At 36.2% G+C, this 25,429-nt stretch overlaps 5 protein-coding genes, 1 long non-coding RNA gene and 1 pseudogene across 13 annotated transcripts; 5 read left to right on the top strand and 2 right to left on the bottom strand.

The window, feature by feature from the left end:
* Nucleotides 1-4,405: 4,405 nt before the first annotated feature.
* On the top strand, nt 4,406-9,486 carry LOC9321184 (TSA1-like protein). 3 transcript variants are annotated; one of them, XM_021033831.1, is made up of 28 exons: nt 4,407-4,525; nt 4,604-4,658; nt 4,746-4,784; nt 4,879-4,985; nt 5,075-5,144; nt 5,280-5,354; nt 5,435-5,482; nt 5,574-5,639; nt 5,760-5,807; nt 5,909-5,974; nt 6,063-6,110; nt 6,196-6,258; nt 6,341-6,388; nt 6,491-6,565; nt 6,649-6,696; nt 6,789-6,854; nt 6,947-6,994; nt 7,091-7,156; nt 7,245-7,292; nt 7,391-7,459; nt 7,545-7,592; nt 7,691-7,735; nt 7,814-7,864; nt 7,965-7,997; nt 8,081-8,137; nt 8,229-8,258; nt 8,360-8,463; nt 8,560-9,486. In XM_021033831.1, the coding sequence occupies exons 1-28, from the start codon at nt 4,451-4,453 to the stop codon at nt 9,265-9,267; spliced, it is 2,304 nt and encodes a 767-aa protein (XP_020889490.1). In that variant the 5' UTR covers nt 4,407-4,450; the 3' UTR covers nt 9,268-9,486. The 3 variants fall into 3 exon arrangements, with proteins under 3 accessions (XP_020889492.1, XP_020889491.1, XP_020889490.1); XM_021033833.1 differs by lacking the exons at nt 6,491-6,565; nt 6,649-6,696 and having other exon boundaries at nt 4,406-4,525; XM_021033832.1 differs by lacking the exons at nt 7,391-7,459; nt 7,545-7,592 and having other exon boundaries at nt 4,406-4,525.
* A 185-nt stretch (nt 9,487-9,671) lies between these two features.
* LOC9321183 lies at nt 9,672-11,597 on the top strand. Of its 2 annotated transcripts, XR_002333076.1 has the most exons (5): nt 9,672-9,970; nt 10,381-10,463; nt 10,744-10,846; nt 10,980-11,140; nt 11,446-11,597. It is a non-coding gene; the product is annotated as an uncharacterized LOC9321183 (long non-coding RNA). The 2 variants fall into 2 exon arrangements; XR_002333075.1 differs by lacking the exon at nt 11,446-11,597 and having other exon boundaries at nt 10,980-11,362.
* Nucleotides 10,772-11,181, bottom strand: LOC110229684 (annotated as a pseudogene).
* A 625-nt stretch (nt 11,598-12,222) lies between the features above and the next one.
* Nucleotides 12,223-15,780, top strand: LOC9321182. 4 transcript variants are annotated; one of them, XM_021033820.1, is made up of 6 exons: nt 12,223-12,428; nt 12,646-12,723; nt 12,963-14,045; nt 14,325-15,157; nt 15,266-15,322; nt 15,419-15,780. In XM_021033820.1, the coding sequence occupies exons 3-6, from the start codon at nt 13,088-13,090 to the stop codon at nt 15,659-15,661; spliced, it is 2,091 nt and encodes a 696-aa protein (XP_020889479.1). In that variant the 5' UTR covers nt 12,223-12,428; nt 12,646-12,723; nt 12,963-13,087; the 3' UTR covers nt 15,662-15,780. The 4 variants fall into 4 exon arrangements, with proteins under 4 accessions (XP_020889479.1, XP_020889480.1, XP_020889481.1 ...); XM_021033821.1 differs by having other exon boundaries at nt 12,643-12,723; XM_021033822.1 differs by having other exon boundaries at nt 12,414-12,500.
* A 388-nt stretch (nt 15,781-16,168) lies between these two features.
* Nucleotides 16,169-20,150, top strand: LOC9321181 (PX domain-containing protein EREX). Its single transcript, XM_021033815.1, has 10 exons — nt 16,169-17,084; nt 17,170-17,280; nt 17,372-17,470; nt 17,569-17,655; nt 17,730-17,838; nt 18,019-18,722; nt 18,866-19,030; nt 19,110-19,352; nt 19,463-19,681; nt 19,761-20,150. The coding sequence occupies exons 1-10, from the start codon at nt 16,812-16,814 to the stop codon at nt 20,022-20,024; spliced, it is 2,274 nt and encodes a 757-aa protein (XP_020889474.1). The 5' UTR covers nt 16,169-16,811; the 3' UTR covers nt 20,025-20,150.
* Nucleotides 20,151-20,691: 541 nt separating this feature from the next.
* Nucleotides 20,692-21,496, top strand: LOC9319035. Its single transcript, XM_021033819.1, has 2 exons — nt 20,692-21,041; nt 21,210-21,496. The coding sequence occupies exons 1-2, from the start codon at nt 20,814-20,816 to the stop codon at nt 21,402-21,404; spliced, it is 423 nt and encodes a 140-aa protein (XP_020889478.1). The 5' UTR covers nt 20,692-20,813; the 3' UTR covers nt 21,405-21,496.
* Nucleotides 21,497-21,513: 17 nt separating this feature from the next.
* LOC9321180 (PTI1-like tyrosine-protein kinase At3g15890) lies at nt 21,514-23,524 on the bottom strand. 2 transcript variants are annotated; one of them, XM_021033816.1, is made up of 4 exons: nt 23,301-23,524; nt 22,814-22,970; nt 22,446-22,708; nt 21,514-22,369 (listed from the first exon to the last, which is right to left on the bottom strand). In XM_021033816.1, exons 1-4 carry the CDS (start codon nt 23,339-23,341, stop codon nt 21,742-21,744), a joined length of 1,089 nt encoding a protein of 362 aa, XP_020889475.1. In that variant the 5' UTR covers nt 23,342-23,524; the 3' UTR covers nt 21,514-21,741. The 2 variants fall into 2 exon arrangements, with proteins under 2 accessions (XP_020889475.1, XP_020889476.1); XM_021033817.1 differs by having other exon boundaries at nt 22,814-22,961; nt 23,301-23,523.
* Between the last annotated feature and the right edge of the window lie 1,905 nt (nt 23,525-25,429).

Here is a 25,429-nt window from a genome sequence, read left to right as displayed (position 1 = left end):
TCCCAAAGAAAAGACCTCTTATTTTGATCAACATTAGAAAAGTACCATTTTCCCTCTTCAGACGTACTTGTACCCCTGAGAAGATTTATGAACAATTAGTATGCAAAATCAAAAAGTGCTCACTAACAAAGCTCGAACAGAGGAATCAAAAGACTGTGTGTTGATTATAACAGAAGGGGATTTAGCAAAAGCACTAGCTATGTCGGGCATGTCTCTTCTTAACCGTGACCTCTACGGGATCTTTCCGCTGCGACGAAAATTGATCAACGTTAAGAAAGCCAGCACCACTAAAACTACAAACAGTACATTAGTAAAGAACTTGATGACCATACTTGGGCTAAAGAGAGATATGAAAGCCGATGAGACTGAGATACGGCGAGATCATGCTAATGACAGATCAAGTAAGTAGCAGTCTACTTCATGTCCTGCCTTTAGTGCATTATTCTACTATAGATGGTTTTTTATTTGTAATGTTCTTAACGAGATATTTCTTTCCACCTTGTTGAGGATTGCGATGGATCATTTCGGCTTCACTTGGTCCATTGTCTTGCTTCCCAACTGGTCCATTGTCTTGCTTCCCAACTTACCTCAATACTCCCCCGCACGACAAACGTGATACGCAAAACGCAAACTTTGCAATCACAAAGCGGAACACGTATGTCGTTGTCTCGTGGACAATATGTCGAGGACGGACAAATCATGTCAATAAACGCCTCATGGTATATACTTCAATCTTGAAAATAGGGGTGGAACTTCAACTCGTCTTCGGTCTTGGTAAAAAGAGAATACATCCCGTGGGCGCAAATTATGCTTCCACAAACAATCATCCTTATCTTGGATGGTGCATAACTCGGACTAAACATGACCTAAAAATAAGAGCTTTCCAATAAACTATACTAATGGTTAAATTATAACCAAACTCCCCCGTAATGATAAAACTATTACCAAACTCTCCCACAACTAAAAAAGCCAACTTATAAAATTACTTTGAAAAATTCTTAACTCGAGGATAATTCAAGAAACAATAAACTAGAAACTCTTATAAGCCGTGCACCCTTATAATCATTATTCTAAATAAAAGAAAACCTCCAAATAATTATTATACTCAAAAACAAAAACAGGACTCTAACTAAGAATAAATTGTTCTTTTAATAAAAACCTAACGTGGAACAAATCCAGACCTCACGTCATCCTCTTCATCGTCTCTGTCCCCACCGTCTTCAACGTCAAGTCCTCCGACGGTCATTGTTTCCATGATCTCTTTTGAGTGTGAGATCACAAAACTTTAAATGCGGAATTTTAACTTTGATCCACAAGGATCAACTGCTCTGATACCATGTAGAAACTAGAGAAGGATTTGGGGGGGATTCTTTATTATGTGTTATTGATCTCAATAGAGTTATACAATATATATAGAGACTAATTAAAGTTTAACCTAATTAGATTAGAAAATAGATAAACACGAATAAGTAAATATTCTAAATCTTTTAATCTTTATCACAATAGGATATCTAGAATATTATTTGACTTCGGCTTCACTTGGTCCGTTGTCTTGCTTCCCAACTTACCTCAATATATGCGCGTACTAGATTGCTCAAAGAAATGGCCGTGGAGAAGCAGAAAAATGTAGACGCTGAGTTAGCATTAGTCAAGGCTTTGGCTGAGAGAGGAGACTTGTTGTACGTGAAAATATTTGCGATCAAGAAACTGGTGTTGAAACTTGAGGCCGAGAAGGAAGAGGTTGATATGACTTTCGAAAAGACGGTTGTGAATCTATCACGCGTTATAGAGGAGGCTTCTCAAGCTTACGAGGAGTATCATGTGGTTGTGCGTAAGTGGAAAGAGGAACAAGCATCTGAGGAATTCTCGCGTGAGGCCATTGAGAGGGTAGAGATGGTTTGGGTTGAGTTTCTCGGCACTCTCTAGAGACAAGTCTCTTGTTTTCTTCTCTTTTAATAATATGCTTTCTCTCTTGTTTACGTTTTATATATTCCTTGTCATTTCCCTTTCAAATATAAAGCTTTTATGTGAGTGCCTTTGTCAAATTCCTCTTTTCTTTAATGATACCAGCAGATTATATAGATATATATTTCGTAATGAATAATAAATTTACCATAAGTGTTTCTTTTAGGAGGTCAAATTACATATGAAATATAAATTCACAAATCAAAAAAGAAGAAATCACTCATTTTTCATTATGTGGCCCAAGGCACTAATGACACTAGACATTATTTTCTCTTTATGATATACTAATACTTACTAGTTGAGAGAGAATAGTTTAAAGAAGACTATATATGAATAAGAAATTCTGTTATTTCTCTTTAAGTGTTTATGTTACATAATCTTCACTTATATAGTGAAGTGTATAACCCGGTTAACCTGGTACAATGACTAAATTACCCGGTTTACACATTAAACCATCTTACATAATCTGATATATCTAAGCCTAAAACTCGGCCTTCACTTGTTTTATATAAATGCCAGCCTGACTGGTTTTAATGTGTACATGTCATTGTGTAAGTAATTAATTACAGTGTTGATTTGTTTAAAAGATTCAAATTTTAGCACTGATACGTACATGACTATAATATTTTTTTTGTTGTAGTTATTTAATTTTCTTACTTGAAATCAGTTTTGTTTAATTATTCCTCTATGTAGCACGTTTTAGGAGAATAGAAGAGCAACGAAATGGATGGTACATGGGCAGCTTTTAGTCGCGTTACTTCCGGAACGGATAAATAATGTCAATGTATATGGCCCTTCTCAATATTTTAATTCTCTAATCGGATCGAATCGAATCTGGCTCGTCTAGCTATCGTCAAGCTGTCGTCTACCAATTATTTATAGAGACGTTATAATATTATATTGAGAGACATGTTATTACGATATGTTTTTTTACAAGAGTTTTTCATATTTTAGTATTCGAAAAAGGTGGATTGGTTAAAAAGTAAACTAGAAATTATATATAGTCACCGTCTTGAGATCTAAAAGTCTGATTTTGAATTTTACTGCCCAAAATTATAAAATATAAATAGTCGATCATTGAGTTTAAGGGTGACTGACACATGTGGTTGTCAATTTCTGTACAAGTACAATCATATATATATATATATATATATATGTATTTAATTTTCTCATGTTGCACGCTAATATTATCTTATAGTATAAATAAATACCAATTCTAACAGATTCGATTTGGTTGTAATGACCATCGCATTATTTATTAAACTAAATCAGCAAAGTAGTTCACAATACGTGGACTATGGAGATATTTATTAGATTCTAATGATCATAGTTATATTTCATGATACCGTAGTTGGTTAAACTGATTAGAGCATCCACAATGGGGCTTTTTATGTGGGGCTCTACAAACTTTATGGACCAAAAATAAATCAAAATGAGCTATTTATTGAAGAACCAGAGTTTGTATTAAGAAACTAAAGAGCCCCATAAGAGCTGGTGTCCTGTCATTTTTCAAAATCAATATTAAATAATTCATAAGAGCCCTAAATTAATACCCCATGGTTGGAGATGGTCTTAATAATTCGATTTACCTGCATTAGTAGATCCCGTTATAGATATATTTCAATATTAATCTTTTCGCTTTTTAACCTTTTTGAAATATTATGTTTGTTAATATTTTTTGTCAAGATATTAAAAAAAAATAAAAAAAAATTGTTATCAAGAGTTAGTAAGATAATCATAATTTATAGGCTTGGGCGTTCGGATATTCGGGTCGGGTTCGGGTCGGGTTTTTTGGGTTCGGGTTTTTCGGGTGTAGAAAACTAAGACCCGTTCGGGTATTTTAAAACTTCGGGTTCGGGTCGGGTTCGGATCGGGTATTTTGGGTTCGGATTCGGGTTTACCCAAGTATCCAAATATTAAAAATTTTGTATCCGATTCTATGCAAAGTATTGAAAAATACTCAAAAAATCTATAAAACCCAAGTATTTTAACTCGAATCTAACTCAAAGTAGCTAAAACACCCGAAAATATCTTAACATCCGAATAATTTAGGTACTTACGTTATTACAAGTATAAATATTACTAATATATTATAACTATGTACTTATATTTTGGGTATGTTCGGATATTTGTTCGGGTTCGAGTTCGGGTCGGATTCGGGATCGGGTTTTCGGGTTGTGAAGTTTAGAACCCGTTCGGGTATTTTAAAATTTCGGGTTCGGGTTCGGGTCGGATTTTTCGGGTCGGGTTCGTTTCGGTTCTTTGGGTTCGGCTATTATGCCCAGGCCTATACTGAAGACAAAAAAAATAGCGTTGAATTATTTGTAATTAGGAACGTGGAAAATATATAAAAATAAAAACCACGTGAATTTCTATTATTAAATAAAAAAGCCACGTTGAGTTATTTATTTAAAGTCTTGTTATGATGTTTCCTCAAGCTTCACAACACAGTGTATTTTGATCTTTGTGATAACAATCTTCCACCATGGGAACGAAGTTCTTAGCTCTGGTTTTGTCTCTGTGTCTTGTTCTCTCAAGCTTCTACGAAGTTTCTTGCCAGGTAATACACAAAAATACTTTTTCTTTTACAATAAACGAAATATTGATTACTCAAAACGCATTTGACTTTTGGTTTTAGGATGAAGGAAGTGGAAGTTTGAGTACTTTAGATCTAATCGAGCATGAATATCAAAGTAAGTCTTAAGATATATGTGTCTGAATAATCTTAGATGAAAACACAATTCTCTTAAAATAATCAGGAAATTATATTTTGGTTGCAGCTAGTGTCAATTCTCTCCAAGGCAATGAAGTAGATCAAAGTAAGACCTTACTCTCTCACTCTCTCTATCTTGTTTCTTTTCTTCTTCTACAATTTGTTGTTTAATATAGTCTATGTGTTGTGTGTGGAATCAGCTGAGACCAGTGGTCAGAAAAACAGTACAAGTAACAACACTATTTCTTTGTCTTTATCTGAAGAACCAGTGGAAACTGTTAAAGAATCTGTTGATACATCAGCTGAGGTTAATTTCTGTTTATGAATTAACTTTATTTGGATTGGATTTTGGTTTAGGATGACTAATCTCTTGTTTATTTTACTTTGGATCTATAGTTAGGAGCTGTTACTGATGAAGCCGATAAACCTTCGAGTATGTTGGACCATATCGAACTTGAGTTCGAAGGTAAGTCAAGACCTTTACTCTGTATTTGCTCTGTTTTCTTAAATGTATAATTGATTATGTGTCTGGAAGAAGCTTGGATCAAAATATTGACATGAAGAGTTTGTTTTGTTTTTTGTTTGTGTCTCTTGATTATAGCACATGTCAATGAACTTAAAGAAGCTGGATCTGATGGTATCAACAAATTTGATGAATCTAAGGAAGATGAAGAAGGTTAAACAATCAAAATTCTTCCTCCTTGATCAGATCCCTTTTGCTTAGAGACTGCTCTTATACTGTCTTTATTGTTTTAGCTGCTAGGAGACATAAAATGTTGGAAGCCATTGAACGAGAGTTTGAAGGTACCTTTCGATGTTTCTGTCTAGCTTGAAGTTTTAAGTTTTTGAAGCCACTTTTGTTGATAGAGTCTTACTTACAAAGAGTTACTTGCAGCTGCTCATGCTGGATTTGAACAACTAAAGACTGATGATTCCACCCAAGGATTAGATGATGAACAATGTAACTAAACACTCTTTTGTCTACTACTTGTTAGGACTCTTTTGTCTACTACTTGTTAGGATCACATTTTGGTTCTTCGTCAATATTCTAAGTCCAAGTTCTCTGTTCTTTTTGTTACAGCTGCAAAGAGACAAAGCATGTTGGATGAGATTGAACGTGACTTTGAAGGTATCTCTACATAATATTTATCTGTTTAATTATGTTGTTGAACCCGAAAAGTTAAAACTGAAAATTTAAGTTGTGTATTATGTTCCATTTCCTACTTGCAGCTGCTACAAAAGGTCTTGAACAACTAAAGGCTGATGATATAACCGGAGTCAACGATGAAGAACACGGTAAATAAACTCTCCCGTTCTTACTTTGTTTGGTGCCTTGTCTTTATTTTAAAGTATTCTTGAGTCAGATTTTGTGTGTTTGGTATAGCTGCAAAGAGACAAAAGATGCTGGAAGAGATCGAAAGAGAGTTTGAAGGTATCTTGAAACGTATAACCAATATGTCTTTAAGGAGATATCTTCTTGAGAACCATCTTAGACTCTGTAATTCCTCTGTTTGCAGAAGCTACAAAAGGTCTTGAAGAACTAAGGCATTCTACCTCAAGCACAGATGATGAAGCACACTGTAATATTTGTTTCCATCTATTTGAATGATATTTTAGTCTCAGTTACAGTAGTCATAACACAAATCTTATGTCTTGTTATAGCTGCAAAGAGACAGAGTATGTTAGATGAGATTGAACGCGAGTTTGAAGGTATTTTGACATATACTCAAAACCTGTCTTAATTGATTCACAATATTTTGTGTACGTTGAAACTTATTAGATTTATGATTATGTTTCATCTTCTACTTGCAGCTGCTACAAGTGGTCTTAAAGAGCTAAAGATTAATGCTTTCACTATCAAAGATGATGTTGCTGATAAAGAACAAGGCTAGTATTGTTTTCTCTACTTTGATAACTTTTTTCCCTCATTTAGTCTTCTGAGATAGCTAGATGTTATGCCTTCTTTACAGATGCCAAAAGACAAAGTATGCTAGATGCAATTGAACGCGAGTTTGAAGGTAAAATCGACATACCAATCATCATATGCAGAGAGAATCTTTAAATCTTTAATGGTTCAAGAAGTTCTAAGAGTTTGTTTTCTCTCTTGCAGCCGTTACTGAGAGTTTTAAACAACTTGAAGATATCGCCGATAACAAAGATGAAGGAGACGACCAATGTAAGAAAAATCTTTCCCTTCAACATTTTTTTGGTTCACTTACCTTTCTTGTAGTGTTATTCTCAGAGAGTTCTTTATGTCTTTGTTATCAGCTGCAAAGAGGCAAAGTATGTTGGATGAGATTGAACGTGAATTTGAAGGTACTTTCGACAGATTATTATCGATGTTAATTAGTTCCTATGGTTCCCAAATGAAATCTTGAATCATTTCCTCTGTTTTATCAAACTACTTTGCAGCTGCTACAAATAGTCTTAAGCAACTAAACCTTGACGATTTCACTGAAGGAGATGATAATGAACAATGTAATAACTTGTCCTCTCTACTTTTTCATAATCACCTTTGCATCTTCCATAGTATTATTTTGAAGAATGTTTTTATGTTTTGTTACAGCTGCAAAGAGACATAGTATGCTTGAAGCTATAGAACGCGAGTTTGAAGGTTACTTCCACATAACATTGAACTTCTTAGCTGAACTGTAAATCCATCAAAACAAGTCAAGTACATAAGTCTCTTCTGTTTTATGTTCTTACTTGCAGCTGCTACAAAAGGTCTTGAAGAGCTAAAGGCTAATGATTCAACCAGCGACAAGGATGATGATGAACACGGTAAATATTCTTCCCTGTATGCCTTTTTTTGTTTTTTTTCTTCTGTTGTATCCTGAGCCAGCTCTGTTTCCATGTTTTGTTACAGTTGCAAGGAGAAAAATTATGCTTGAAGCTATTGAACGCGAGTTTGAAGGTACTTTAACATATATTCTTTAGCCATTGTTGGTGAAAAAAGCCTTGATAATTAGATGAATCCAAATCAATAATCAAAGTATCTTTTTCCTGTTTCAGCCGCGACAAGAGGCCTTGAAGAGTTAAAGAATGAATCAGAACATGGTAGAGAGTCTAATCCTTTTGCTCCTCTCAAAGCCTTCTGAGACAAGTTTTATGACAATTATTATTTTATGTTAACAGCTGAAAACAATAGAAAGAGTATGTTGGAGGCAATCGAACGCGAATTTGAAGGTAACCTCAAGAACCAAACGCAAGAATTCATATAGAAACAAGGACATTATATAATCTGACAGTTCTCTTTGGTCTTCTTGTTCATTTTTCTGACTCGCAGCTGCTACAAATGCAAAGACTAATGGAGAAGACTGTAAGAAAGTGTTTTGATCTTTTCATTCTATGTTCAAGTATCTTTTTTGAGATAGCTCTTAATTACATGTGTTGTCACAACAGCTGCAAAGAATCCATCAACCATAAGTACAGTGCAGAAAACTTCTGGCGGATACAATGGTAATTAATCTTCATGATCAGATTTCTCACAAAGATATTTTTCTAAAAGGAAACAAGTGATCTCAATTCTTCTATGTTCTTTCTTTTACAGCTGGTTTAGAAGGTCTTCTAAAGCCTGCAGGTTAGCTTTGAAGCTTATTCATTCTTGTGAATATTTTTAACCACAAAAGCTCACAAGAGTGCTAATCTTAATTTTCATATCTCTGTTTTTGTTTCTTGCAGATGGTGTATGTGGTTGTTTCAACAAAGACAAAGATGGCCTTCAGGCAGACACGGATTCTTCGATTAACATAGCGGAGATACTCGCTGAAGAATCCAAATTACAGGTTTGTTTTATAGATCTTTCTTGAATAGAAAATGGAAAGCTCTCACATCTAAATCAATCTCAGTTTTGTTTATATCTTTCGATTTGACTTTGGTAGGGCTCAGGGACCTCTCCCCTCACCACATCATTGAACAATCTTGTTGATACTCACAGAAAAGAAACGTCCTCAAAGGTAGGCTCAGTCCTTGGCTCATCTTCATCAGTTACTTCTACCACAAGCGAATCAGCAGCTACATCAGAGAGCATAGAGAGCTTGAAGCAAACACTAAGGAAGCTACGCGGTCTAAGCGCACGTGATCTTGTAAACCACCCGAATTTCGATGCGATTATAGCAGCCGGTACACGTTACGAGGTACTCAGCTCAGCTTCTATTGGTTACATCTCTTTGCTAGCCAAATACAAAACCGTCATTAAAGAAGGACTCGAGGCTTCTCAGAGAGTCCAGATTGCTCAGACCCGAGCGAAACTGCTAAAAGAAACCGCAATGGAGAAGCAGAGAACCGTAGACTCGGTTTTCGCAGCAGCAAAGACCACTGCTCAACGAGGAGACGCGTTGCACATCAGAATCGTGGCGATCAAGAAACTGTTGGCAAAGCTTGAAGCAGAGAAAGTGAACGTTGATTCAAAGTTCACCTCTTTAACAACGAATCTGTCAGAGCTTCTCAAGGAGGCTTCACAGGCTTACGAAGAGTATCACGAGGCGGTGCATAAGGCAAAGGACGAGCAAGCGGCTGAGGAATTTGCGGTGGAGACGACAAAAAGAGCAGAACATATTTGGGTCGAGTTTCTTAGTTCACTTAATTGAACTAATGAGAATCTTGATTGTGGTTAAAGCACATGTTCAATTAGTTGTTGTTCTTGTTTTCTATTTTCTGGTGTTGTTTTGTTTGAGACTTTGTTTGTTGCTTATATTAGGGGAGAGAGGTTGAAAGATCTTGAGAGATAGATAAATGAGAGATTTGTGAACACAAAATAATGTTTTAGTTCATCTTATAATATAATAAAACCTTTTTTTTAATGCTCATTGATTATATACTGCTGCAAAAATGTAAAATCATGAAATTTTTTAAAATATGAATCATGATGATATTCAGTCTAAATTTCTTGTAATTGCAATATATTAGTAAATAAATCACATTAAATAGAGAGATTAGTCCATCTACCGTTTTCTTATAGATCAACTGACGTCAAAAAACGACGTTGTAAGAGCATCTCCAAAGGGAGGTTGTCTCCACTTTTTTGATGAGTTCTCTTGATTTATTTGATCAAAAATAATTCAAAATTGAGTAAACAAGAGAGAAACACCTCTCTTAAGAGAATTTTGAGAATTTTAGAGAGCCGGACACGTGTCCTTCATTGGATGGAATAAGCATTTTAACAAAAGATTTTGGTCGTTTCTATCTCTCGACAAAAACAGAAACACCTCTCTCTCTCTCGCGATTGCGATCAAAGTTTCTGCGAGATTCTATAATGGAGCAGCTTGTTAACTTCATCATTCGACCTCCAAGGTTACGCTTCTCTCTCGTGTATTAGGAATTTGTGCTTTTTGATTTCTCCGATTTGGTTGTCAAATTCTCAATCGTTTAAGAATTGGGTTTTCTCTGAATTATAGTGTTCATGACTTGAATTTTGTTCTTTATGATGATTACTTGTATTCATAATTGTCTTCTGTACTTTCACTTGAGTTTCTGATTAGAAGAATTATCAAATTCTTCTTTTTTTGGCCACCCATGTGATCTCTCTGTGTCATTACTTAAGTTTACTATTCAGATTCTACTATTGAATCTTCAAGGAAGTGTCTATGTATTACTTTGACATGACTCTTTTAAGAGTTAGGATTTGGGACGTTACTAGGTTTGAAGATAAACATCTATAAGAAGATTGTCAATATGTGAATTGACTTGTTTGTGTGCTGCAGAGCTGAGTATGACGCGGAACATGATCTCTTGGAAAAGGGAGTTTATGATGAGAGGTAGATGGTATCAGAGAAAGGATTTAGAGGTAAAAGCTTTCTTTTTTTGTTTTTAGCTTCTAAAATCAATTCTTTGGAACTTTTTCTGTCCTGAATTTTTCTGTATTTACAATAGTAATAAATGGGGTTTGTTTGTAACAATGGAGGTCCTACCGATGTTTGTTCTTGTAAAGTCAATCTATTTATTGAAGTAAGATGTGTGTGCATAGTTTTTGAAACCTATGATGGTAATAATAATAAGCATATGGAAGTAAAAGTTATTTGTTTTATTTTCCTGGCTTGAGTTATATTCGGATATTTTGTTGGCAGGTTAAAAACAGTAGAGGAGATGTCTCCAGTGTAGTCATTATATGCCAGTTGAACGCCCTGAAGGAAAGCCTTTACCATGTGTAATATACTGTCACGGAAACAGGTACCGGAATGTTTGATAAAGATTTTTTGAGCTAGTTAATAGCTTTAAATTATCAGGGATATGATTCGAGTTGTACTACTTAACTTTGTATCTCCTGGGCCTTTCGTTAACTCTCGACCCTCTTGACTCTTAGCATTGCTTAATGGCCCGGCAATTCTGTCATATAGTGGATGTAGAGCGGATGGTAGTGAAGCCGCAATTGTCTTGCTGCCTTCAAACATCACAGTTTTCACCCTTGACTTTTCGGGATCGGGTCTCTCAGGCGGGGAATATGTCACCTTAGGCTGGAACGAAGTATGTTCTCCTTTAATCATTCCCTTTTATCTCTTCTACCCTTCAAAATATATTGTTACATTGGAGTAAATATTTTGTCCAATATGCTCTGTTATTTTCCATTTTATACCCATGTAAACCAATATGATTGTGCTATCTTCTATAGATGTACCCTATTGCAAAAAATCTAGTTCATGATAAGACTGGCGAGTGAAGAAATCATGGAATTCGTGTCGAGTTGTAGTTGTGGTCTTTGACCTTGTCCTCTGTGTATTATTCTCCACTGACAAACCAAACTTCTCAAGTCGATTTAGTGTATTCTACAGAGATGCCTACAAATCTCGGGAATATAATGGGCAGACGAAATCAAGTTCGTGATCGTGAAATGCATCAACAATTGAAAGCTGACTTGGTTGAGCATATCTGGCAAAATTTTGCAACAATCGAGAGTAAAACTAATCGTTATTTTTTTTTTTTGCATATCTTTTCAAAAATGTTTGAAATAATATATGTTTAATATTTTTATGAATTGTAATAATTATTAAGTTTTATGAAATAATTTTTTTAATAATTTTTTTTTTCCTAAGAGAACCTCACTAAAGAATCTACCATTGGAGTATGAAAAATTAAACAAAAATACACAAGTTCTCATCTCAAATTTTTAACAAATCTATAATTAAAAAATTGAGAGAGCTTCATGGAGACAACTCCCCATTGGAGATGCTCTAACCACTTCAATAGATTTTTTTTTGTCGGTTAATTAATTTATATTTAAATTTTAACATTATTTAAGTAATACTCAGTCTGGTCCTTGATGTTTTAGCGAGGAAAATATTCGTTTAAGTGAGAAAACTGTTCTATAATGTTGTATTTTTTTTTCCCTGTTTCTAAAAAATTTAAATTATGTCGTCAGTTAATAATTTAAAATGTGCCCTTAATTTTAGTATTTTACAAATGTGCTTGGAAATTCATACGTAAATTAATAAAACAGAGAATCCCGCACGAGTCGCTTACACGTGTGACCCATCACATACTCCTAAAAAGCAAAACGATCATTATTTTAAATTTAATTTGACGTCAGCAAAACAACGATTAAAAAAAAAAAGGAACAATCGGAAAGAAAAAAAAAATCAATTAGAAAGAATCGAACAAATAAGAATCAGCCACCTCTCTCCGCTCTCTCCTCGTGCACTGCTCTCTGACTCCGTTAACTCCGAGTCTCCGAGCACTCTCTCTCTTTCTCTTTTTCCTTCGCCGCGATTCTGCTTAGCTCTTGGAACGGCGCAATCTTAGATTACCGGAGAAAACTGTATGCAATGCAATGCCTTCTTCTTTTCGTTTCTTTCTAATTTGTCTTCGTCTGCTTCTTCTGCAAGCTTGGGTTGTTACTCATTTCTCTGCATCGACGATTTTCTTCTAGTTTTGGTTTACGAACATTGACTTTAGGTTTTCTTTAGATCGTCGATTTCTCAACATTTCGCCTTAATCTGATTTTGCGTTGCTTTGTTTTTTGTACTTCGAAGCAGCTGCAACATTGGCGCATCGGCGATCCAAGTCGGAAGTTCACTTACCTTCGGAAACGCGAGTCTGACCTATCGGAAACAGTAAGATACTCGCTAAGATCTTGATCTTGATAGTGACATTGATTTCTCTCACGCGGCTTTTTATTTTCCATAACCGACCAACTTTCTTTATTTCGTCAACGCGATTTCATATCACCAAATTGGATTCAAAATCCTTGTGATTGGAGCAGTTAGGTAGTTTCTCCAGATTTTAGCTATGAGGAAACATTTATTTGATATGTATTGCATGCTGATGGTTGATTTCTCTTCCTAAATTGCAGTTTCATTGTGAGCTGAGAATTCATGGAATGAAGTGATGGAGTTTGTCTAATTGCTAGTGGTTTTGTGGCTTATTGAAGTCTGGGGAATAGGATATTGAGGATGCTATTGTAGTAAAGAAAAAACTATGGAAGATCTTCGGCTATCACCGCTGAAACTAGGTAGCTTTAAGTCTTCATTGTCAGGGAAGTCTACTCCAAGGGGTTCACCTACATCTAGGAGAGTGCATTCAGGCAGGACTCCACGTAGAGATGGCAAAGGTAGTGGTGGAGCTGTTCAGTGGTTCAGAAGTAACCGGCTGCTATATTGGTTACTGTTGATTACTCTTTGGACATATCTTGGATTTTATGTTCAGTCCAGATGGGCACATGATGATGATAACAAAGTTGAGTTCTTACGGTTTGGAGGCAAACTGAGAGAAGATGTTTTGCATGTGGAGCAGAATAAACGACTTGATTCAGTTGCTAATGAGAATTCTCATGCTGTAGTAGATACTACCAATATAGTCCATATAGGTGTAAATAAGAGGATGCATGTAACTTTGGCCAAGAAAGAGGATGACACATCTCAAAGAAGCTTGAGCTCCAGGAGGAGGACCAGAAAAGCTAGTCGTAGTTCACGTACTAGGATTCGTAGTAAGCAGAAGGTGAGAAAAGTGATGGAGACTAAGGACTTGGATGAGCAAGATCAAGAACTTCCAAACACAAATGTTACCTACGGTAAGATTTTTGGTCCTTTTGGATCACTGGAGGATAGAGTTCTTGAATGGAGTCCGCAAAAGCGATCAGGGACCTGTGACAGGAAATCAGACTTCAAACGTCTTGTTTGGTCTAGGAGATTCGTCCTACTTTTCCATGAACTATCAATGACTGGTGCTCCAATTTCAATGATGGAGTTGGCTTCCGAGCTTTTGAGCTGTGGTGCAACAGTATATGCAGTAGTCCTGAGCAGAAGGGGTGGATTATTGCAAGAGCTCACAAGGAGAAGGATCAAAGTGGTTGAAGACAAAGGAGAACTCAGCTTCAAAACTGCCATGAAAGCAGATCTTGTCATTGCAGGATCAGCAGTGTGTGCTTCATGGATAGGTAAGGAAACTAGATCTGCTGATTCTTTGACATCACTATTTGCATGAGCACATATTGACTATCATGTTTATAAATGCGTACCATAGATCATTCCTCCTCAGCTATATTCTGGAAGATACATTTTATAATAGAAGTTGTCATATATAGCACGCTCACTTCAGATTGTTTATTAGAGCAATTTTATATATTCTTCATCAAATCAACAGTTAAACATGTTCGATATTCCTTTTCTGCCTCATGTTTGGATACTCATTATGATATTTGTTACAATCTCTGCAGATCAATACATGGATCACCATCCAGCTGGTGGAAGTCAAATCGCTTGGTGGGTGATGGAGAACCGGCGAGAGTACTTTGATCGAGCGAAACCTGTGCTTGACCGAGTGAAACTGCTAATTTTTCTATCTGAAGTTCAGAGCAAACAATGGTTAACATGGTGTGAAGAGGACCATATAAAGCTTAGGTCTCAGCCGGTTATTGTTCCGCTGTCTGTTAATGATGAGTTAGCTTTTGTTGCTGGGATTTACTCTTCACTAAATACTCCGACACTAACCCAAGAGATGATGAAGGAGAAAAGACAAAAGCTACGTGAATCAGTCAGAACGGAGTTCGGTTTGACAGATAAGGATATGCTTGTGATGTCTCTTAGCAGCATAAACCCAGGAAAGGGACAACTTCTTCTCCTTGAATCTGTCGCCTTGGCACTGGAGAGAGAACAAGAACAAGAGCAAGTAGCTAAAAGTAATCAACAGCCCAAAATCAAGAACCTCAATGGCATCAGGAAAGAAAAGATTAGTCTTTCTGTAAAACATCGTTTAAGAGGTTCATTACGGAAGATGAAAATCACGACTCCCGCTACTGACAATTCATCAGTTCTTTCTGCCACCGGTAAAAGAAAGCTGTTGTTTTCTGGAAACGTAACACAGAAACAAGACCTTAAACTTCTTCTAGGATCAGTTGGGTCCAAGAGCAACAAAGTTGCATACGTTAAGGAAATGTTGAGCTTCTTGTCAAACAATGGAAACTTATCGAACTCGGTTCTGTGGACTCCAGCCACCACTCGTGTTGCCTCATTATACTCTGCAGCAGATGTCTACGTCACAAACTCCCAGGTAATCTTTCTCATCTTGATCCTTTTATGGCTGCAGTCAAAAACAAACTATCAATGCTATTTGAAGCGTTCTTCAACTTTTGTTTACCCCTCTTCAACTGTGAAACAGGGAATTGGTGAAACATTCGGGAGGGTAACTATTGAAGCAATGGCTTATGGTCTTCCGGTGAGAAACAAACGATAGATAAACCCATGTGTTCTTATTCGGGAGAGACAAAAATGCAATGTTTCTCATCGTAATCATTGTTTTTGATGGGAACAGGTACTTGGAACAGATGCTGGAGGAACAAAAGAGATAGTGGAGCACAATGTTACAGGGCTACTTCACCCTGTGGGGAGGGCAGGTAACAAAGTTTTAGCTCAGAATCTCTTGTTTCTTCTTAGAAACCCATCTACAAGGCTACAACTAGGTAGCCAAGGACGTGAAATCGTTGAGAAGATGTACATGAAGCAGCACATGTACAAGAGATTTGTGGATGTTCTAGTCAAATGTATGAGACCCTAAGAGTGTGTACTTTCATCGTTTACTTTTGGTTCAGTTCTGGTAAGATCGTGTATTCAAAAGAAAAAACAAATCCCACCCAATTCTTATAAAATTACATGCTATTCTTTGGACTTTCGAAATCGTTACTCTCTTTTTATGTTTTTGTTGGAATCTGTATCCTGAGAAGCTTAATTACTTGGCGAATTTTATTACACGTGAAGGCATCAGGCATTAATTGCTCACTGGGTTGATTATTGTATGGGGCAGAGTGAGTTACTAATAGCTTCCCTGTATGCAGATCAATTATTTTATACTTATTAGACGATCTCATACCTTCTTACAAATATTTTTAAGTATGAGTGTGTATAATATATGATAAACTACCGAGGAAGTGTCGCAAAAGTGATTCTCTCAGCGATCCCCGGATTTTCTTAGGATTTGAAGCAAAAAAAAAGAGCTTCTGCAGATCTTTGAATCAAATGTCTACAACACTCCATTGAGTGTGCCTGCAAGACAACAAAACAAGTTCATGAACCAAACCAATTGGACAAGCAGACTAGAACAGAAAAGTTAGAAATATATCTTACATCCTCTTTCGATATATTATCATCTCCAGCGGAATCTTCATCGTCAGTTCTCGTTAATAAGCATTTGTCCAGCGATCGAATCCTGCTTTCGAGCTCATGCATAAATATCAGCCGAAAAACGACTAATCACACCACTCCACCGTCAGACATGCTATCAGAGCTGCTCCTTGTTGACATTACGCGAGTGTTCAATAGAGGATATAGTAATCGTGACGTACAGAGATACTAACACAAATTGTCTAAGATAGGAAAAAAAGAAAAAAAAAAAGAGAGAGCTCAGACGGCACTTGCTATCGTCACGGATGATCGGGACGACTGTGACGGACCAGGCCGTCACTAAATTAGTTCTATCTTCACAGCTCTTAAAGCCGATCGAACTCGGGTCGCACGAACTCGATTTACATCAACCCGCCCAACCACTAGACGAGAGCGACTTTTTGCTAAGTCACTAATTATCAAACTACATATATATGATAACTTAAACTGAGGAAAGCCAATTGGCTCGGTTGCGCTAAGAACAGAGAGAGCAAATTTGTTTATGATCGAGAGAGGAGAAGAAGAATAATCAAGAGAGTAAAAAGGAAATGAATCTCTACGCGCACGATCTTTCTCTTCTTGATTTCAATTACAACGTCTCCGGTCCCTTCGGCGAGTCGCTATCTCACCGCTTCCTCTCGCCTGGCCCTTTCTTCCAAGGTGAGGACGACGATTATCGCCGTTATACCACCAGCTACAGTCACGACGGAGCTAATGGACGAGAAGCAGATACCGATTCAAGAGTATCTCCGCCGCATCGCCACGACGGAAGGTCTCCGTTACCTCTGGGGATGGATTGGAGTGCTCCTCCTCGTCATTTGGTATCATGTTCTCTCTACAATATTCAAATTCGTTGATTTGTTAGATTCTGTTTGGAATTTGTTTCTAACTGTAAAATTGTCCTAGGAAGGACGGAACACGGTTTGGCCACACGATTCTCGAACTGGTTGGAGTTACTGTGTCACTGTCCCTTCTTGGGTTGACCTTCCCAAGTCAAGCGTTTCAGATCCTGCCGTGGTGTGTATTATCTTATCTTTTACACATAGCTGATTCTGTTGGTATAGTCAGGTTTTTCTTGGTCTTAAGATTTTACTTGTGTCCTTAACAGTTTTATAGAGTGCAAGTGGCGATACAATCTCCTGAGGGAATCACTTCTGCTAGGCTGATACTTAGAAGATTCAATGATTTCTTCGAGTTATATTCCTCAGTGAGTACTTTCTTTCCTCAATACCCTTTTCTTAGTTCTGGCTTTGATAAACAACTATGAGTTGCGTGGATATGATAATTGGGCTATCGCGTTTTCAGATTAAAAAGGAGTTTGTGAAGAAAAGCTTACCTCAGGCACCACCAAAGAAGATTTTGAGGATGAAAAACCAGACACTTTTGGAAGAGGTAGATATCAATTCTCTCAACTCTTTAAGATTAGTGACAGCAAAATTATTCTCAAAATGTTTAGTCTATTGCAGAGGAGGTGTTCTCTAGAAGATTGGATGAATAGACTTTTGTCAGATATTGATATATCTAGAAGCGCTCTGATAGCAACATTTCTTGAGCTTGAAGCTGCTGTCAGGTCTTGTATGTGCTCTTCTTTTCTTTCTGTTTTTTTTTCTCGTGGTAGTGAAAACAATGCAATAGGAAGTGAATTTTTCTGAGCTCTCCAACGTGTGAGAAATTTTATTTTGTATTGTTGTACTGAAAAACCTTGCATGTATTGCCTATGTACTAATTTGCTTCTTAACTCTTTACTCTCTTCAGATTTTAATGATGAATATCAAGAAACTGAAGGTACCTCTGGGGACATTCCGCCACTTCTACCTACCACCAGTTCTGATGTTCCTGGTAGTTCATCAGTTACCGTAGATCATACCAATGATTCTGCTGATGAAACGTCTGATGCCTCAACAGTGAAGCATGATGATGCTAGTCTCAAAAATCTTGTCTCAAGGAATTCAACTTCTGTAGATAATGTGACTGATTGGCATGAGTTGATCTCAGAATATGGACTTCTAGATAAAAGTTCTTTTCAGGAAAAAGTTGAACGTCTTTCTAGTACTAATGGAGCTGCAGCAACTGGTACCGTAACCGGAGAGGGTATTTCCAGTGGAGTTGGAATTCAGAGCTTGGATGGAAGTGATAGAAAGTTTCAAGAAAAGACCATTGAAAGCAATAAAACTCATGTAAGCGATTTTGAGGCGTCAACTCATAGGGAACCTGATTTAGTTAACCAAGGCTCGTTGGATATTCATGGTGAAGCTCATGGAAACATATATGGTGCGGTTGGTGGATATACTGAGACTCATAAGGATCTGGCTATTGTATTTCAGTCTGAGGAGAGACATAAGTTAAAGAGGGTTATTGATACGTTAAAGCAGAGACTGGAAACAGCAAAAGCTGACACGGAAGATCTTATCTCAAGGCTGAATCAGGAGTTAGCTGTTCGACAGTTTTTGTCAACAAAGGTGTGCACAACTATCACATGAGTTTTTACTCCCCTTGTCTTTTTTCCCCCACATTATCTCCAATGTCTTGTTCTGCTTCAAATGATCAGCCATCTTACTCTCTTTGAATATGTTGCTTTGTATGTTTGGCATTGGTCTCGTAGGTAAGAGATTTAGAGGTTGAACTTGAAACAACTCGAGAGAGCTGCAAGCAAGGCATGGAGAAAACAGTTCTTGATGAAAAGGAAAGATTTACTCAAATTCAGTGGGATATGGAGGAACTCCGCAAGCAATGCATGGAAATGGAATCGTTGTTAAACTCTATAAAGGTTTGTATTCTTAGTTTCTTTCACTGTAACATTCATTTGCATTCAACTATAGATGTTTTTCTTTATATTTGGCTTATAGGACGAGAAAACAAATATTGAGACTGCAAATGAGTCACTTGTTCAAGAAAATCAGATGTTGCTGCAGCAGATCAATGATATAAGAGAAAATTTTGAGAATTTTCATAAAGAACATGAAGAGCTGGAAGTAAAATCGAAAGCAGAGCTGAAAGTTCTCGTCAAAGAAGTCAAGTCTCTCCGAACCACTCAATCAGAATTGAGACAAGAGCTTAGTCGCACAATGAAAGAAAAACTGGAGATGGAGGTAAAGTTCTCTTTGCAGGAGATATATTCAAGTCTATTAATTCCGTAAATCTTCTTCTAAGAATTGGAGAATCTGGAAGTTTTAACGCTTAAATCTCATGCAATGTTCAGAGAATTGTTCAACGCGAGAAGGATAGAGAAGAAACTGCAAAAAACGCAGACAAGAAGTTGCTGCATGAGTGTGATGTTCTACAAAATCGGCTTCAAGAGTGCAATGTCAAGTTCCACATTGAAGAGGAGTGTAAATTAATAATGGACTCATCATCTCTCTGTGAAGCCATCGAGCTACTAGCAACATCCGATAACCGAATAGGTCTTCTAATTGCTGAGGTAAGTTCAACCAATTGCTCTTTGATACTGAGTTTACGCATGTTGAGACAAAAAGGTTAAAGCATTCTCGAAAACACAGACGCAGCTTCTCTCAGAGGAAGTGGAAAAGCTGAAGCTATCATCAGGAGGGCATCGTGGAACAGACGATGTAGTGAGGAAGATGCTGACAGAGGTTCTGATTGATAATGCCAGATTAAGGAAGCAGGTTAACTCTGTTCTTCGTTGCTCTTTGTCCGGACATGGAGTATCAGTCAGAGAAGCCGGAACAGAAGAAGAAGTAGAAGAGCAAGAAGGAAGTATTGATCTAGCAAGAACTGTTATGAGCAAGATCCTTGAGAAATGATTTTACCAGGTTTTTAGTGAAACTATGCTAATTACAAATGGTTTTATCTATTTAAACATACTGTAATGAACTTCGACTCCCGTGCGATATCTTCTTACGAATATTAATTTGACTTTTCCTTTGACTTGTCTCCTTCGTATCCAATACAAAGCTCTCTTTCTTTTTCTCAACGCTGCCATCTCTAATTTAGTCCTAAACCCGAATCCTTTTGGCTTTTGGGATTATGTTTTGTAATCTTTTTTCCAAAATATATACATATAGGATTCCGATCTTTTAATCTTCTCCCTCTCTATTTGTTTTTCTGGTAAATATATATCTTTTCCATTTGTTTTGTAAGTTTACATTTGTTTTGTTTACATGTTTTCGTTGCCAAATATATAACCTCATTCACTCTACATCCTGCTTTCAGTAGATAAGAGGTCACTGGCTCACTGCACAATATGATTCTTAAACAATTCTAGATCCCACAATACTGTAATAAACAATTCCTCTTGTACCAAATCCCAAATCACTTTACTTTTTGTATATATAATCTTGTAATACACATTTGTTCCTGTAGTTTGTTATGAAAGTGAGTGAAAACGCAAACGTGGGTTGTGGGGGAGCGCTTGCGTTTGCGTTTGCGTTTGCGTTTGGGGACGCGTTCTAAACTTTCAAGAATCGACGCAAAACGTGAGATGTGTTTTTAGGTAGGCGTCGTGTCGCTCTTATCCTCTGTTCACGCCATTCATAAGCCTGTATGGCCACAAAAAAAAACGACAGATTTAGAGAGAAAAGAGAGAGAGAGATATGTCAGGTTCTGTTTTCGTTCCCGGTATGGCGATTGGAGTTCCGACGCTTTCTCGTTCGAGCTCTGCTCACCGGAGCTTGGAACCCACGAAGAAGATGATAATGACTAATGTCAAATTCGTGACCATTTTTCGAAATCCGTCAAGCTGTTCAGGGACAAAACGGTCATTTCGCGTTACTGCTTCCAATGACCGGTCGGAACAAGCAGATAACGGTCAAGGAGTTCAGGTCAGTTCTGTGGACTAGAGAGCAAAGCTGTTTGTTTGTTTTTATTGTGGAGGGGCTCAAAGAATTCAAAATTATAAAATAGCCCCTATGTTTTGAATTTGTTCCCAAAAAGTCAGATATTTATTTAATTACAAATAAGCCCTCTTCTTTTTTAAAATCCTTTAACAGGAGGACTTAAACTACTTGTTGAAGATCGGAGTTGGTTCAGTGGCAGGCGCAGCTATAATCAAATACGGAAGTGTCTTGTTCCCACAGATCACAAGACCTAATCTCACTCTAGCCCTCTTCATTATCATGGCTCCTGTTGTAATCTCTGTTATCCTTTTGTTCCTATCATCATCATCATCCAAGAAACACAACTGATTGGTAATAAAAAAAGTGTAAATGTAATTCAGCTCATTGTGAAAAGATCGTGTCAACGATGAGAAAGTTTCAGTATAATCCAGAATTAAAAAGTTTCATATCTTTCAAGAATACCAAAAGTATCACAATTGCCTTTTTATGAGCCAATACCACACCTTACAAACTCTAATCTCCAGTAATGATCAAATCAATGTTATGAAATATGAACCAAGAAACACACCAAAAAAATAAGCACGACCTCCGGATAATGATCCAGTGATAGAGAAAAACTAGCCAAATATGGACAGATGATCATAAAAAATAATCTGAGCAAACGAATTCCTGTGCCTAACCATTCCTATTCATGTTGTTGTTGATCTTTCTCTTCTGAGATCACATCTGAGCTTACCTCTGTAACATGCTCTCTATTGTTTTCGTTGTTGCTATATGGATTCTTGAAGAGCGGATTGGCTTCAAGTTCAGACATTTTCTCCTTTGATTCATTCACCAGCATCTCCACGACCTCAGACATTGTTGGTCTCTTGTCTGGATCTGTCTGAGCACACATAAGCCCCACCAAGACTACTTTCTTCAGCTTCTCTTCCACATGCTCCTCGCTCAGCCTCTTATCAACGATTTCACCAAATTTTCTTTCGTAAACAAGTGGTAAAACCCACTCGGTTATACCTCGCGTTGTTGTTGGATTTAGCCTTTCGAGTGGTCTCTTGCCACTAACCAGTACCAGCAAAAGGATACCGAAACTGTACACATCGCTAGTTTCTGATTCTTTTCCTGATGTAACATATTCTGGTGAGATATATCCATTATTACTTTTGGCTCTGGTAGCTCCATCTCCAGTATCATCTGGCATCAGCTTACCATATCCAAAATCTGTAACCCGAGCTTCAAATTCAGAATCTAGTAACACATTGCTAGCTCTCACATCTCCATGGACTATATGTGGGGTTGCGTGGTCGTGTAGGTAGCTGAGCAAAGAACAAATATGTCAGAAACTATGACATATTAAACTTTTCATGAATGGTTGTAGATTCTAAGACTCACGCAATAGCCTGAGCAGAACTTATGGCGATCTTCATTCGCTTGGTCCAATCTAAAAGGCATTCAGCTGAATGCTGGCCATGAAGATGCGAAACCAAGCTCAAATTAGGCATGTACTCGTACACAAGAAGACGTTCTTGGCCTTCTGCACAGTAGCCACGAACACTCAACAAATTCTTGTGACGAATACGAGCAAGAATCTCGACTTCCACAGCAAAATCAATCTCCTCTCTGTTACTCCATGCCTTCAATCTCTTGACTGCAATCTGTAAAAAGACAAAATTATCAACCTCACAAGATCAAGTTTGAACAAGAAGCAAGTCCTAGATAACAATTTAGATCAAAAGAGAAACATGTTGAGGTCAAATTACTTGTGATCCATCCCATAGCTGACCCCAGTAGACACTACCGAATCGGCCTTCACCGAGTTTGTTATCATAATTGAAACTGTTAGTGGCCGCATGAAGTTCCTTCAATGAAAATACCCTCCAAGATGGCTCTTCCTTTTCTTTCTTCTTCCTGTGTAAACTTAAAACCAATCACATTGCTACTAATGATGAAACTTTCAAGGAACAATCAGGTCATATATAGTGATGATGATAGAAAAAGGAACAACCTTTACATTAAAAACATTAGAGATAAAGGAAAGGCAAAGAGAATTGAACAAAAATAAGCTCAAAATTTCAAACATCCAAAATTGATATAGAATCTTTAAACCCTAATCAAGAAGAACAACCATAGCAGATTTAACCAATAAACACATTTTTGCAGCAACCCACACAAAGTAAAAAGACAGACAAAATCCATTAAAAAGAAAGAGGAAGATAAACAATCATCGAGTCAATGAATGAAACATACCCATCAAATCCTTTACCACAACAGCTATGAAAAAGTTGCATCTTTCGCACAAAATTAATCAGCTAGCTCTGTCTCCTAGATTCTTCCTCGTACGGACAAACAATAAAAAGGTAACGCTTTTTCTGGAGAAGGTAACAGTGTAATAGAACAAGTCTGAGTAGCTCTAATTTCGTCTCGATGTGAGATTTTGATAAACAGAGAGAGAGAGAGAGAGAAGTAGAAGACTATTTATTTTGTTTTTTTTTTAATTTATTTTTTTGTACACTTTTAATTTTTCTTCTCGCAAACAAATTTTAAATATAACCAAATGAAGCTGGTATGGAAAAAGTATAAACAATAAATAAAATTTTAACCAGAATAATTAAAATTGAACGTTAGTATCCGTTGTACAAAGTGTATATTTTAATATCCAACTGTATTTTTAATAATATATGTATATATTGCTTCCGTTTTATTATAAATGTCGTCTAAAATTTTTTTTACGTGTATTAGAAAAATATTTAATTTTTATTATTTCATTGATTAATATTTAAAAATAAATAGCTAAAACTGAAGATCTTAGAACGTATTTATATTAACATACAAAACGATATTTTTTTAAGATAAAATTTAAATTTAAAACGATATTTAATGGAAAACTGAAAGAGTATGTTGTTGAAGATATTTGATGTTTTAAAATTTGAAGTTGTTGTTGTCATTGTTAAGGGTCGGCTGATGAGTCAGGACAACTCATTGAAACCATTTATATTCGATGTTCCAAATATTAAACAAAGAAACAGAAGATTCTACTATCTTCTTCAAAATATATTAAACAAAAGAACCAAGTCTTGGCTAGCTCTAGTTATAAAATTTGAATTAAAGCTATGAAAATCACTTTACGTTTAGTAAATTAAAAAATAATCAGAGTGATCAGAAAAGGAATGTTTGCTCTCATCTTGAAATTCTATTTGAGGTGTGAATGCTTCTTCACTAACATGGGCTTAAGGACTCATTTGCTAATTAATTGCAATCATTGATAATTTTGTAGGTGTCATTTGTCATCAAAGTGGTTGTTCAAGGAAAACATGATTGGGGAGAAATTGAAAGCCTTAATATCAATTGGGCCAGTCAATTTCCCCAATAATCTAAATCTAAAAGCCCAAACCAATGTAAGACTATTGTAGAATATTTGTAAGAAGATTGGATATAGCTCCTACACTCCTACTATAAAGCATAAAGTGGACTTTTGAAGTGGCATAGAATTATTTATAGCCAAAATATCCAGGGAAGATAATAGATTATAGATTCTTAAGAAAATTTGCAGCAATAAATAAAAATTGTGAACAAGCCATGTATTTTCTTAAATGCAGTTTGTAACTATTGGTGGTTGATAATTTAACATATTTTTACACTATCCTAACAAATTAGCATAATCTATTTATAGAAAATTAGAAATACGTTACAAACCGTATTAGAGAATAAAACTCCACTTTTCTGTGGATTACTATGACAAAAATAGAAGAATATGTACACATATATAAAATTCACTTATTTGTTACCAGATTTTATTTATATTTTCCAAAAGTAAATAATCCAGAAAAACCTTCAATTTGTTTTTGACATTTTCCAAAAGTAAAAAATCCAAAAAACCTTTAATTTGTTTTTGACAATAAAAGATAAAGAAAAGGAAATTTAATTAATTTCGTACTACACAACTGGAAACTATAATATCACATCTGATTTACTGATATTCTTCTCAAAGTTGAAAACTTCAAATCCATAACTTAAATAATTATTCATAAAAATATTATATATATTAATTGACGGTTAGTTGATGTCATAAAAAACATTTTATAAATTGTAAACAGAAACAGAAATAAACCAATTAGTATCATATACTCTACTTTAATGTATAGTTTGAAAGAAAAGAAAAAAATCCCTAGAGCTAGGTTCAAACCTAACGAGAGAGCATTAAATTAGACAGCAGTGATGTACTAGATTCGTAAAAACATTAATATGTCACTCAAAATTAAAAAAAATATGAACAAAAAAAAAAAGTAATTAAAACGATACTTACTTATTATGGTAGGGTGTGAAGTAGATTAACAAATTAATACTCCCTCCGTTCCTTGAAGTTTGATGTTCTAGTG

The sequence above is a fragment of the Arabidopsis lyrata genome (genome assembly GCF_000004255.2).
Source record: "Arabidopsis lyrata subsp. lyrata unplaced genomic scaffold ARALYscaffold_3, whole genome shotgun sequence".
Taxonomy (NCBI): domain Eukaryota; kingdom Viridiplantae; phylum Streptophyta; class Magnoliopsida; order Brassicales; family Brassicaceae; genus Arabidopsis; species Arabidopsis lyrata.
The sequence above is the reverse complement of the archived record's forward strand: the minus strand, read 5'-3'. Positions and strand labels throughout refer to the sequence as shown.